This window comes from Cydia splendana, chromosome 1, assembly GCF_910591565.1.
Source record: "Cydia splendana chromosome 1, ilCydSple1.2, whole genome shotgun sequence".
NCBI lineage: Eukaryota > Metazoa > Arthropoda > Insecta > Lepidoptera > Tortricidae > Cydia > Cydia splendana.
This window is the reverse complement of record NC_085960.1, coordinates 12,814,075-12,829,522: the sequence shown is the minus strand read 5'-3', so window position 1 is coordinate 12,829,522 and position 15,448 is coordinate 12,814,075. Positions and strand designations below refer to the sequence as shown.

Here is a 15,448-nt window from a genome sequence, read left to right as displayed (position 1 = left end):
CTTTAGTGAGTTTAGAATCATGTTTGAATATTTTATGTACCTAGGTACGTAGGTACTTATATACCCATTATTTATGTTATCAACTATAACGGAATACAACAGAAATAAACGGTAAGCTTGATTTAACTCTCTGATAAAGAGGTATCCTTACAGCTAATCAGCAATTTCCTTTATACCTATTGCTTCCTATAACGGACTAGCTGTGCGCTGCTGCTTTTGCTCTGCAAGTAGAAAACATGCTGAAAGACTTGATTCTCAACATGAAAGCAGTGTAATATTTAGGGATATTACCATAGGGCAACGTTTCCTAAACTATGGGTCTAGTGAACTTTGATAACCACTACCATAGGGAATATGACCAATAAAGCTTCAAAATTTTAACTTTTACACATCCAAGTTCACAATAAACCGGCCAGACCTACCAAATCAAAATGAGAAAGAGAATTTAAAAAGTGCACACCGTTGCCGCGTTGCCAGAATAGATACAGCTGCCAATGCAAATAAAAAAGCGCTGTTAATAAACGAATAAACTTCAGTACTTACTTACCTATAATAGACTAGACATAAAAATTCAAAATCGCTCTCCTTCTTGATTCGACTGGCAAATCATATTACTTTTTGGCAACCGGGTTTTTTAACCTAATTAGACCCCGCTGAATCCGAATTTGCCGGTTGCTCGATCGAAATCTTGACCGGAAGTGAGATATTTGACATTAAAGGTCCCCTTTTTTAGTTTTTCGTAAATAACTCTTAAACGGTGGCGCACAGCAAAAAATGTTCTATTACATAAGTAATCTGCATAAAATTGCCTACAAGAAAGATTCAGTACAATTTTTCGCTAGGATTAATATTCAAAGAGATATTAACGCGGGAAATTTAATTATAATCACTTCTAAGGTCCCTTTTTTAGTTTTTCGTACATAACTCATAAACGGTGGCCAATATCAAAAAATGTTGTTAAACGATAATAATCTACACAAAATTTTGAACAAAAGAGATTCAGTACACTTTTCGCAGGGATCAATATTTAAAAAGATAATAAAGAGGGAAAGTTCTAGTATAATAAATTCTAAGTTTCCTTGTTTTTATTTATTCGTTAATAATTTGAAAAGTATGACCCATAGCAAAAAAAATCTTATACATAAATAATAAACATAAAATTTCCTACAAGAAACATGTAGAACACTTTTCGCTAGGATCAATATTTAAAAAGACAAAGCAGCGGGTAAATTATAAATAATTAATTAAAGTCCCTGTTTAGTTTTTTGTAAATAACTCGTAAACGGTGTCCCATAGCAAAATAGGTTTTTAAGAATAAATTATATGTAATACATAAAATTTCCTCCAAAAAATATCTGAAACACTTTTCTCTAGGATCAATATTTCAAGCGATATGAAAGGAAGAAAGTTAATTACAATCAGTTCACAGGTCACTTTTTTTTAGTTTTTCGTAAATAACTCGTAAACGGTGGCCCGTCGCATTGCAAAACAATATTATACATAAACATTAAACATAAAATTGTCCACAAAAATGGTTCTGTACACTTTTTCGCTACGATCAATATTTAAAGAGGTATTGAAAGGGGTAAGTTAATTGTAATCAATTTCCAGGTCCCTATTTTTAGGTTTTCGTAAATGACTAATACATTGTTAAAAATTGGATAATGTACAGTCGCCATCAGATATATCGGAGCGGCCAAGGTGTCCATAATATCTGAACACGCACACTAACGCCTTGACAATAGAGGCGTGTAGAGGGCTTCGCTTTGAATATTGATCCTAGCGAAAAATTGTACTGAATCTTTCTTGTAGGCAATTTTATGCAGATTACTTATGTAATAGAACATTTTTTGCTATGCGCCACAGTTTAAGAGTTATTTACGAAAAACTAAAAAAAGGGACTTTAATGTCAAATATCTCACTTCCGGTCAAGATTTCGATCAAGCAACCGGCAAATTCGGATTCAGCGGGGTCTAATTAGGTTAAAAAACCCGGTTGCCAAAAAGTAATATGATTTGCCAGTAGAAATCGATTTTATGAAAAATAAAACCAGTCTATAAGCAATTGTTGTAAATTTTCTACCATTCATTGTGTTTCTGAGATATCTCTCTTTTATGAAAACCAGTTTCAAACGTTCTGGTTAACCCGCATTTAGGTACGACAAACCGACAGTATTCGTTAGGTTTTTCTTTTCCCAGAAATCACGTGGCTAAGCACGAGATCAGCGGTTGATAGGTTAAGTGGCCGTAAGGTATGCCTCGGCGCACCGGGTTATAATTATGCAGTTTACTAGAATACCCATTATTGTATGGTTGCCTGTAAATCAATTCAGTCGTTTGGGAAATAGAAAGATTATCTACTTTAAGCTTTATCCATCTGCCCTACTTTCATGGAAGATATGGGCCATGGATCGTCGTAATATTTGTACAACTATACATATTATGTAGGTACATAATTAATCTACATAGGTAGTCGGCAAACGAAATTTATATTTATTTATATATATTATAAATGTCGTTTTCTATTAAATTGGGTACTATATACTACTCACCCTAGACATGATGGCTGGCAACAGTCCTCGACTCCTATCTACACGAATCTCGGTCTGGTCTTCCCAGATATCTGCAACGAGAAATCTCTTACAGGATGTACTATGTTGCTGGTATGGTTAGTGAAGTGGATAATGATATATAAGTAAGTAGCTGATCTGGAAAATTTAAACACCATATAGATGGGTCATTCTCTGAAAATATGTCTGCGGTTGCGTCAAATTGCCACGACTCTTTTCATACATTTTGTATGAAAATATATGGGTCGCGGCAATTAGGCCGCAAACATATTTTTTGAGAATGACCCAGATATAAGAAACAATAGTGGTCCTGGGTTCGAATCCCCGTATCCATTTGTGTGAAGTGAAGAGCACGTATTTAGCACGTTCCTGAGTTATAGGTACCATATAAGTTGTTAATCATTGACTATTGATATTACTTCGTAAAGATGGGCCTTACGGACACCAAGAATGGTGCCAGCACAGCGGTAACGTGTTAGTGACACCAACACCAATTATTTCGTAATGGCGGGCCTTACGGACACCAAGAATGGTGCCAGCACAGCCGTGTTAGTGACACCGATCTTCTCGTAGGCCTAGCAACCACCTCAACTACCTATACCTACTTTCCGGTACGTGCGTACGTGATATTGATATTTGCATTTCAGCAATATTCCACCCTATCAACAATTCATTTAATGAGCAATGCGCCCTGCCCATTTGCCATTTACGTCCTGTAAATGCACCAGCATTGTTGGTGATCTTGGTGAGTAGTTGATTGATACGGATAGATACACATACTTACCTAGGTAGGTACACGTTATATAACATCACCTTCAATAGTTTTCAATACCGTCCGCAAATCCTATACCGGACATGGTAACGTCATGTTATTCAGCCTGTATCGGATGCAACGGACGGTGACGAATCAGCAGATCAAAGCATGAGCCGTGGGAACAAAGCACAATGGCGGCTAAAGGCCATGGTTGGATGGCATGGCACATTTGATTGAACAAAATTGCTTGTTCATTATTTTGTATCCTGGCATTCAGTTTGCCGAAATGGTTTTCCATGTCATAAGCAATCGTATCGTACCTACAGTCGCCAGCAAATATATCGGAGCTGCCAAGGTGCTCACAAATATCTAAAGAAAGACGCCTCTATTTCAAGGCGTTAGAGTGCCTGTTCAAATACTTTTGACCACCTCGGCCGTTCCGATATATCTGATGCTGACTGTACATTGTGTTGTAGATCACGGTGCCATTCCATACCTTCTATCTACTAATGGCTCCTCTACACGATGGGCCAGCGCCGGCCACTCCAAGGGACGCATTTATGCGTTAGAGGGAGCAAGTGATATTGCTATCTCATTCTACCGCATGGCTGCGTCCCTTGGAGTGGCTGGCGCTGGCCCCTCGTGTAGAGGAGCCATTAGTAGATAGATCGTCGATGTCGACGTAGAGTCGATATATCGGAACGGCCGAGGTGGTCAAAAGTATTTGAACAGGCACTCTAACGCCTTGAAATAGAGGCCATTACATTTGTAATATTAATATAATATCAATATTATTCCGTCTCACTCTCTCATAAGCAAAATGTGAGACAAAATACATATAAACATGCTTGATATACACTTTGTTAGAGTGAAAAGAGGACTACGTTTGTATGGAAAGGCGATTTCGGGGGGCCGTCCACTTTCGTCTTAAGGGTCAAATACCTCGCTGTCGCTGGCCTAAGCTGTCGTCCTTTTCACCAATTTTCTCCACTTAGGAAGCTTTACGTGATCCATTTCCATTTTAATATAGGTTTCTTAACTACCTGAAATTATACTACATACCTACCTACTAATTGACCGGAGCGTAGCGAAGGTCTACGTTTCGACTGGAGCATTTTGCTTTTGTATGTCCGGATGTTCTCCTCTACAGGTCGCAATTCTTAACCGAATCTCGTGAAATTTTGGGACTGGATTCTATGTCTAACAGTGGCGGCGGGTCCATAAAAGCCGATTCCCACCGGCTTGCCTGGTTTTGGACGTTTGAGCAGAGTTGTAAAGGAAATATGTAAGCCAAATTAGCCCCGGCTTGCCTACGGATATGTTTGACGCGCCGCCACTGATGTCTAAATAAATTTTTTTTGTCCGTCCGGTTTTTTGAATTTTTTTAAAATGGCGGAGTCGTGATAGCTCGCGCCTAAACAAATAGTGGTATCGGTACCATACGAGTGTTTTCTTTTTGAGATATGTTTATAGATTAAATGGCCAAAAATTCAGAAAATTTATTTCGCTGGTTTCGGAGGTATTGAGATATTTAATTTTAACAAATTTTAATTTGAGAAGGAGTAGCTAAATTTCGTCAACCCATCTAAGAACTATTTGGCTCAGTTTGTAAACGTTCGCTTTTTCTGTTTGCACAGAGGGTCTGGGTTCGATCCCCAGTAATTGTATGCTGGGATATTATAACTTTTTGTATTTTTTTACACATAAATTTCGTATTGTTTTTTTTTTAATTTACTATATTTAAAGCTCTTAGCACCATGTTATTTAAAGCTCTGCTCGCGAGGTCTACAGCTCACAGAGCCACTAGTATAGCTAGTTTATACAGTAGTTTTCTGGTTTCTTAGATGCAAATCTTGTGAAGAAACTGCTTCCTTAATCTGACCCCTTATTATTAAGATTGTTTCGTTTCTCATGATCTTCCTTAAAGTATCCTTTACTTATCTAAACTACTTAATTAAAGATTAGAGATAACTTGACTAAGGAAACTCACAGTACTATTAAACTTGCCCTAATTAAATTTTATCTTTTACTACCTAAAAGAACAATCAAATCAAATTAACCGCTACGGATTTAGTTTAGAAAAGCGTGAGAGTTTATTATACTTAACCCTTATCTTGGCAAGGCTCAAAATATGTTAAATATAAAAAAAAAAATAGTTTTTCGTCACCTATTGAGCATACTGGACTGTTAAAAAATAAGGGAAAAAATCCAGGATTTTCCAGTTTCTGAAAATCATATGTATCATATTTAATACAATGCCAATCCCTCAACAAAATAGTTACCTACTTTTTAGAAGAAAAATGTGGATTTTAATAAAAATAAAACATGTAATGCAACAGAAATTATCATTTATTGCTAATTAAACGCAATCTAAACCATCAGATGACTATTACACCTGTAAAAATAAAATATATTTACGAATACCTGATCACATGGGCGGAAAATTTGATCCCGTAAACTTTCAAAAAAGTCGTCAGCAAAAAGTTGAGTCGTCAGAAAATATGAAAAGTAAACAAATAATAAAAAGTCATAAAAAAGATTTTTTTTTTACTTTGGGGGCATTTTTGCCATACACATATTTTTCCGTGCTACGGGCTACGGCGTAGCAATAATGCTACGGCGTGCGAATATACAGTTAAATAACATCTAGTACTTTAAAAAAATCAAAGTTCAATAACTAAATAATACGACAACTAATATAAATAAAATACTTGAAACATGTTTTGTAAGCCCACAAATATAAAAAAATCAAAAAACATGTAAAACTATTTTGACGACAACTTGGCAATGTATTAAATGTAATACAATCCTTTCAATATGTACATTTCTGAGTTCTTGGCAATGTATCAAATATAATACATAACAGTTTTCTGTAAAATTCTGTGTATTCAATGTTTTTAAATTCAAATGCATTGTAAATATTTATGCACTAACAGATAGTAAATGCATCAAAACGTAAATAATATGGAAAAATATATACTAATCTAAGAAATAAATGCAAAACTTCCAGTGCGAACCAAAATCTGTTGTCTCCATGACTCCATGTTGATTATTACTAATTAATTTACAATGACACATGTGTCTTTCATTTTTTTCTATAAAAAAGGAGGGTAGCTCGACATATTGATGGAAGAATTATTGTGTTAGGTAATAAAGTGAACCTGCTAGATTTTTTAAAGTTCCATGTATCACGGGTGTTACAATGCCAAGATAAGGGTTAAGTAACTAAGAACAAATGAAATAATTAGGTACCTACTCGTACATTTGAAATACACACGTACGAACGGTGCTGACCAACATATAAACACGACTCTAGGTAGAGGTCATATGGAACCTATAGAAATATATGATATGTTCATATATAGGTACATACCTACATTAGGCAAAAATATGAAATCTTTACTTGATAAGAGGTTAAGGTAAATAAAACAATTCAATTGATTATCTATCATTGCAATACAATGCAAGTAAATACCTACATTAGGCCGGTCAGATTATGGTCGCAGTTCATACATGAGACAATGATATCATCACTAAAATGTTGGTAAATAGCAAGAATCAAGTGGTGCATTGTTAATTTCATGGAAGATAGTGCCCCGCTACACACTTGTCACATCTTTTATAGCGTGGTATCGCTCCACTATACCTCTCGCGTCGAATAATGATCCCTAATGGCAGTTCTTTCAAATTTATTTTGTTTGGATCCAAGGACGCACCGAAAACGCCTGGAAGAGCTTTTGGTCCATGAAACACCTGATGAAGGGAGACCTACCTGTGTCACTCAAACGTAGGCTCATGGACATGAGCGTACTTTCACCTACGGTGCTCAGACCTGGTCTTTGACGGAAGCTCAGAAGTCCCAACTCGGGGTTTGCCAGAGCTATAGAGCGCAGCATATTAGGTGTAAAATTATGGGATCGAGTCTGGAACACCTGCGTTCTAAGACTCAAATAATAGAGTGAGCTCGGAAAGCGGCTAAGTTGAAGTGGGACTGGGCTGGTCATGTCTGCCGAATGCTGGACTTGGGGGCTAAGATATCCACGGAGTGGGAGCACCATGAGTCTAACCGAGGAGCCGGCAGACCTCGTGGGCGATGGCTGGATAACTTGAACTCCTTTTTGAGAAACTGACCAGATATATCACTAAACAGAGACAAGTGGAAAAAGAGGGGGGAGGCCTTTGCCCAGGAGTGGGACACAGTGGGCTCTGAACAATAATAATCATCATCATCATCATCATCAGGCTATAGTAGTCCACTGCTGGACATGGCCCTCCCCTAAAGGGCGCCATAGCGCCCTGTCTTCAGCTTGCCGCATCCGCAACAATAATAATAATTGGGCTTAATCTAAAAAATAATTTAAGTTACATATGTTGTTACACTTGTTACCGTATTTTTATTACTAAAATGTTATATCCATATAAAATTGAACTGTCATAGGGATCATCATTAGACGCGACAGGTATAAGGGATTCTGTAGAAAAAAATAGTGTACTAGTCTAGTAGCTCTGTGAGCTGTACCTCGCTAACCCCCATAGTTCTATACCATTTTGAAAATTTTCCAAAAACTGAATCCACAAAAAAAATGTTTATAATTATTGAACCTACTCACCAAGTTTCACGATAACCGGTTGCTGTAGAGGAGAACATCCGGACCTACGAAAGCATTTTTGTCCAAGATGAAATGGAGAACTTCGCTCTCGCTCGGTCAAAGACATGCCCATTTTTTTCTGATATAACAAATGACGAGCAAATATAAAACGAATGAGTAACGAGTACTTGACACATATTATGTAGTAGTAAATATCGCACAGTACCGTATCTAACGTATTAAGATTGTCGTTCTGTGGATTGATTGGTACTGTAGTTGAGTCAATTTGTCAAACAACTCAAATAAGGCATAAAAATAGCCAAAGTAACGCTAGCATGTTATGTGTGCTCCTAGCCTTACTAGCAAAGAGGTGCGTGCGATTCTCCGGCTCGGCAATTGGCGGACAATGGGCCCGGCATTCAGCGTCGCACCGCCGCGTCGCCCGCATGCCCACGTCGCGCCGCCTGCTCCCGCCGCGCTGGTTGCGCGGTAGCCGCTCGCCCCGGCCCGACGACGATGACGCCCGCGCTGGCACCTGGAGTCCGCGCCCCAACATGGACCGCCCTCGCTTATCACGCGTCCTCAGCTCGCCGCCCCTTCAAAATCAACCTCAAGATGCCGCAGCACTCGAGAGAGGAGACTTTCCATCCATGGGGCATTTGGAGTATGTCTCCTATGGCTCCTCACCACCTGCAGAGAGCGCCCCTAATATGTATGACAGCTTTGAAGAGCCCCCGCTCGATCTAACTGCGCATATTTGTGCGGAGTCAATACGTCAGAGCGCACATGAACAAATGAGAGCCGTCGGCGGTCGATTAAGGCTGCTAGACGAATTGGAATCGGGGGTCATTACCGTGGAGACAGCGATCGATACATTTTCTTCTTCGACCGAAGCAGAGAAGAATGTATGCCTGTTTTGGGCTGCGTTCCTGAAACTCTCACAACTTTTACCAATACTCGTAGAAGCGGGCGCGGATCCGATATATTGCGACGCGCTCGGTTTATCGCCGTTGCATGTAGCAGCCTTCAGCGGGTCTACAGAATGTGCAAACTTTTTGCTTTCCCGTGGGGTGGACCCTAATTACATGCCACGATGCTTTGCGCCACTCCACTGCGCGGCATTCGGAGATTCAGTGCAAGTGGCTAATTTACTAATCAGTCGAGGTGCCTTAGTCCATTCCGCGGTCAAATACGTGAATTGTGAAGGTGGTTTACTTCATTGTGCAGTTCGAGCTAATTCCGTGGAATGTCTTAAACTGTTTATTTCACACGGCGTTGACGTAAATCTAATTGAGCCTGGCGGTACTAACGCCATTCACCTTGCCGCTGATCTGGGAATGCTTCAATGCCTTGCAATCTTACTGGATACACCCGGAGCAGATCCAAAAGTTAGGACGAGAGTTGGAGACAGGGAATCAACTGCTCTACATCTAGCGGCTGACGGCGGATTTGTAGAATGCGTTGATCTCTTACTCTCTAAAGGAGCCGATGCTAGCTTGAAGAATCACAGAGGCTTTACGGCTTTGCACCTAGCGGCGCGCGCCGCTAGTTTGGAATGTGTTGAATCACTGCTGAGACAAGGGAAAGCTGATCCAAATGCTAATGATTTCGATAACCGAACACCGCTTCATGCTGCTATCGGAAAATGTGATTCGGCTTGTGATATCATTGAAACTTTGATTAGTTGGGGTGCAAACGTTAACAAGAAAGACGAGTATGGCTTTACGCCGCTGCACCTCGCAGCACTCGACGGTCTCTCGGCTTGCGTCGAGACGCTCATATATCACGGCGCTGACGTCACTACGAGGTCTAAAAAAGGAAACTCTGCTCTCAATGTAATAGCCCGCAAGACCCCAGCGTCACTAGCTATGATCACGCGGAAGCTTGATTGCGCTATCACTCTACATCATTCTCAGACTACCAATAGAGAAGTAGAGCTTGAACTTGATTTCCGTAGCATTTTACAACATTGCTACCCACGTGAGATCAGTTATCTTAACACGTTTGTAGATGAAGGACAGAAGGAAGTATTATTACATCCGTTATGTTCAGCTTTCCTATATATCAAGTGGGAAAAGATACGCAAATACTACATAGCTAGATTATTTCTCAGTTTCATATTCGTTCTAGGTCTAACATTGTACGTCCTAACAGCGCTTGCGCATAATTGCTACAATGGTAGTAAAGATATGGAAGAAACTATACAAGAGCAAGAATTGTGTCAGAAGCAATCTATTCTCGGAGATCTTTTAAGGAAAAACCCCTTCGTAATTGAAATGCAATGGTGGGTGTTGGCTGGGATTACGATTTTTGAGATTTTTAGAAAAGTATATGGTATAGCCGGTTACTCCACCGTCAGGCAATATCTCATGCAGTCGGAGAATATAATAGAGTGGTTTGTGATCATAAGTGTTTTTCTCATATCGTACATCTATACAAACATAACGTACACATGGCAAAACCACATCGGTGCCTTTGCGGTGCTCGCCGGATGGACAAACTTGATGATGATGATCGGGCAGCTACCAGTGTTTGGTACTTATGTGGCAATGTACCAAAAAGTTCAAAAAGAATTTGCTAAATTACTAATGGCATACTCATGCATTTTGGTCGGATTTACCATAAGCTTTTGTGTCATTTTCCCAGACTCATCTTCTTTCGCTAACCCATTTATGGGTTTTATTACCGTTTTGACGATGATGATTGGAGAGCTTAACTTAGATTTATTGCTAAACGAGCCGGACGGGAATGACCCTCCCCTGTTTTTAGAATTCTCGGCGCAAATAACATATGTGTTATTTCTTCTGTTCGTCACCGTCGTACTCATGAACCTACTAGTAGGTATAGCGGTACACGATATTCAAGGTTTAAGGAAGACAGCGGGACTCTCGAAGCTCGTCCGGCAAACAAAACTAATATCCTACATGGAATTGGCCTTGTTTAACGGTTATCTGCCTAAATGTCTGTTAAAAATACTCCACTCATCGGCTCTCGTATCGCCACAGGCTTATAGAGTTGTGCTAAGTGTTAAGCCGTTAAATCCTAGCGAGAAAAGGCTACCGAGGGATATCATGATGGCGGCATACGACATAGCAAAAATGAGAAAACAGTATGGGCATACGATATCTTCAAATGGATCGACTACTGGAGCATACTCGTGTTTTAAAAAGTATGAGAATAACAATGATTCTAGTTACCGAGAATACGGGTATTCGTCAGGATATTCCGGTTTGGGAAGTCTGCAAGTGAGGCTTGATGAAACTTCCGAGAATGTTCGCCAGCTGACGCAGGAAGTTCGCGAGCTGAAGAAATTGATCAGTGCCCAGCAACTGGTCATCCAGCAAGCGCTTGCTGTTACGATTGACTCTCGTTGATGATATAATGGCGCACCGTTTAGTTTCAATGCCATCGTACACAAGTCAATAAACTATCGCATTGTTGTATTGTTATGTTACTCTCGTTAGACGGGCTTGGACTTAATACTTAGAGGTGATATTTTCGTTTTTTAAGGCTAGTTTTAAGACTTTTAATAGTTTTAAGTAAATACGATGCAATCGGCATCAAATGCATTGTACCGAAGAAGTACCTATTCTAGTTGCTACTGTCTTAACATCTGACAGAGTGTGCAAAAATTACTGTGACTTATTGAGTCTTACGACATATTTACACTGTTTTGATGTTCTTGATGTCGATTGTAACGAACACTGTGATTGTAGGTAGTGCACCGTAATAAAATTGTGACAATCATGACAATAAAGTTTTTCACATTCTATATATTTTTTCGTTTGTCGCCCTTAAGATCGGTTTTCCTAGGATAGCGGTGCCGTCATATAGCGGCCGTCTCCATACTAAATAATACGGCTAAATATGGATGTCGTAGTCTTTGTATGGAGACGGCCGCTATATGACGGCACCGCTATCCTAGGAAACCAGATCATTACTGTGTCATTGTAGTGTGTAGTGCCAGTTTTAAAACCCGTAATTTGACATCCAGTAGAAATAAAGTTTACTGCCACGCCACGCTTTAACAAGGAAACAATCATGACATAATTGGCTACTTTCCTACTCTTCCTACTAGTCAAATCAGCTTCTTTTTTAAAACTGTCGAAACGATTTTCTAATATGGAATTGATATGAAAGCGTGTGTAGTGACGTCACGGCCAACTCACCTACTTTTTATATTTCAATCTAATTTATTAAATAGAAATAGTATTTAAAAACCGGGCAAGTGCGAGTCGGACTCGCGCACGAAGGGTTCCGTACCATAATGCAAAAAACGGCAAAAAAAAAAACGGTCACCCATCCAAGTACTGACCCCGCCCGACGTTGCTTAACTTCGGTCAAGACCCATATAACCATTCCAGTCGCAGAATCACAAAGTGGTAACTAAATGTCAGATGTGTCGTAACAGAGTCCACACAATGTGTCTAGAATTGTTTCGAAACAAAGTGTCGTCGCCGTGTCTACACTTTTCCGTAACAAGGTGTCGACACATTTGTGTGCACTTTGCGTGCGGTTTGCGACTAAATCTGACAGCAAATTTGTGACAGCAAATGTCAATATAAAATACCTCTTGAAAACCAAGGTTTGTCAAACTACTATTAGTGTCTCGTGTGCTCGTAATTCTAGTAAGTCATCATGGGCAATGCAAATGATAATAATCGACCGAAATCATATAAACACCCAACACCCGTCAACCTTTTACAGAAAAGTTTTTAAAGAAATTCAATAAGCTACTTAGGTCAGGCAACGAATGCTCCAAAAGTTGTAGAGGGAAATGCTCGGAACACAATTTTTGACTCCGTAACTCGGTTTGACAAGTTAGGAGGTGAACATATCAAAAGTCCCCGGCCGTAGCCCTTGAGCGGGGGGGAGAGAGGGGGCTTTGAAGGTCCCATTTTCCGGTTTTTCGATTATATCTCGGAAACTATGCATCTCAGCGACATGGCCACTTATACAAAATGAAAGTTAATTTAATTTGTTACAAGTTTATTCAGTCAATTTTTTCGATATGTTGAATAGTTTTTGAGATATCCGCTCTTGAAAGTTTATTTAAAAGGGCTCTCAATTTTATCTTGATATATCTATATCAGTGAAGGTGCTAGGCCGTGTTTGGTATCGTTTTCGTATAAATCTGGGGTGCTGAATCCATTTAAGATATCACATTGACACCTTCCACAAAATAAAAATAAATCTTTTTAGGGTTCCGTACCTCAAAAGGAAAAAACGGAACCCTTATAGGATCACTCGTGCGTCTGTATGTATGTCCGTCTGAATACACAAAATAGTTCTTTACCTATAGATGACAGGAAAACCTATTAGAAATGTGCAGTCAAGCGCGAGTCGGACTTAATGTACGGAACCCTTAATACGCGAGTCCGACTCGCACTTGGCCGGTTTTTTTGAAACTCTTCTTGACGCTTAACCGCTGAACCGATTTCGTTGAAATTTGGTATAGAAATAGTTTGCGTCCCGGAACAGGACATAGGATAGATCTTATAACCAAAATCATCTTTTGAAGGTGTGAAAAGTGGCGTGGACATTTGTACGGGAAATCAATAACCGCTGAACCGATTTATATGAAATTTGGGATGGTCTACATCTTTGATTTAGTTAAAAATGATGAAAAAACATGACTTCAAACCTAAACTTAAACAGTATTAACTTCAAGAAGTCAATTCTGAATTCCCCCCTACACCTCATTTCACACCTTTAAAGGATGATTTTTGAGATAACTTATTATGTCCTGTCTCGGGACTCAAAATATATGTGTACCAAATTTAAATTAAAACTGTTCAGCAGTTTAAGCGTGAAGAGGAGTTTAAAAGAAAGTATTTTAATAAGTTTATATGTTTTTACTTCGGAATGGTGTCAATGTGATACCTTAACTAAATTTGGTACTGCAAATTTATACGAAAACGATACCAAACATGGCCTCGTAGCTTTACTGTTGTAGAAGTCAAAATAAAATTGAGAGCCCTAAATTCTTATTACTTGGCCAAACTTGTGTAGAAGGAAAAGGTAAAATAAAAGTCTTCGGCAGGAATATAAGACACAAATATTTTTTTTTTTTTGCGTTACTATTTCATTCATCAAATATAAACATACCTTGATTATACTATTCTAGTGAGATCCTCATAGATAAACAAAAACATTTACTTAAAAAATTACAAGGTCGAAATGTCACGGAACTTGTGAGAGTAATCTCTGTGAGAGTCTTGTGAGAGTGTCTGTTACCAATTTTTTATGCCACGAATAAACCATTTCTATTTCTATTTCTATTTCTATTAATATGTGAAAAATAAAAACTTTTATGACAAAAAAAATCTGGACACAATTTAAGAACACCCAATTGCGTCGAGGAATCATCTGTATTTTTGCTTGTTTCATTACCTCCTCGCTTCTTTTTTGTCCTTTGTATTCTGTAGCAATTTGTTAGATCTGAAAATAAAGATAACTTGCGTCGTCACGGATGTCGATTTATAGGTTTTAGGGAGTGCAGAATTCGAAAACGATGATCATTTTATAATCCAAGATGGCGGCTACGTATTTTATCATAAAAGTGGAATCCAAAATAGTCATCATTTTCGAAATCTGCGCCCCCTAAAACCTATAAAACGATATCCATGACGACTTTTATGACATAGTGCATTGCCGCCATTTTGAAATTGAAAATGTTATCATTTTCGAAATCTGCGCCCCCTAAAACCTATAAAACGACATCCATGACGACTTTTATGACATAGTGCATGGCCGCCATCTTGGAATCCAAAATAGTCATCATTTTCGAAATCTGCGCCCCCTAAAACCTATAAAACGATATCCATGACGACTTTTATGACATAGTGCATTGCCGACATTTTTAAATTGAAATTGTTATCATTTTCGAAATCTGCGCCCCCCAAAACCTATAAAACGACACCCATGACGACTTTTATGACATAGTGCATGGCCGCCATTTTGGATTCCAAAATGGTCATCATTTTCGAAAGCGGGGCCCCCTAAAACCTATAAAACGACATCCATGACGACTTTTATGACATAGTGCATGGCCGCCATCTTGGAATCCAAAATGGTCATCATTTTCGAAATCTGGGCCCCCTAAAACCTATAAAACGACACCCATGACGACTTTTATGACATAGTGCATGGCCGCCATTTTGGATTCCAAAATGGTCATCATTTTCGAAAGCGGGGCCCCCTAAAACCTATAAAACGACATCCATGACGACTTTTATGACATAGTGCATGGCCGCCATCTTGGAATCCAAAATGGTCATCATTTTCGAAATCTGCGCCCCCTAAAACCTATAAAACGACACCCATGACGACTTTTATAGCATAGTGCATGGCCGCCATTTTGGATTCCAAAATGGTGATCATTTTCAAAATTGGGGCCCCCTAAAACGTATAAAACGACATCCATGACGACTTTTATGACACAGTGCATGGCCGCCATTTCGGATTCCAAAATGGTCATTATTTTCGAAATCGGCACTCCCTAAAACCTATATATCGACACCCATCTCGACTTTT

At 39.1% G+C, this 15,448-nt stretch overlaps 1 protein-coding gene across 1 annotated transcript; it reads left to right on the top strand.

Moving 5' to 3' along the window:
* Positions 1–8,302: 8,302 nt before the first annotated feature.
* On the top strand, positions 8,303–11,684 carry LOC134790811 (transient receptor potential channel pyrexia). Its single transcript, XM_063761772.1, has one exon. It carries the CDS (start codon positions 8,359–8,361, stop codon positions 11,284–11,286), a length of 2,928 nt encoding a protein of 975 aa, XP_063617842.1. The 5' UTR covers positions 8,303–8,358; the 3' UTR covers positions 11,287–11,684.
* The last annotated feature ends 3,764 nt before the right edge of the window (positions 11,685–15,448 follow it).

Excerpts from the sequence above, each read along its gene's own strand:
- LOC134790811 (XM_063761772.1), top strand. The coding sequence starts at position 8,359 with ATGCCCACGTCGCGCCGCCTGCTCCCGCCGCGCTGGTTGCGCGGTAGC.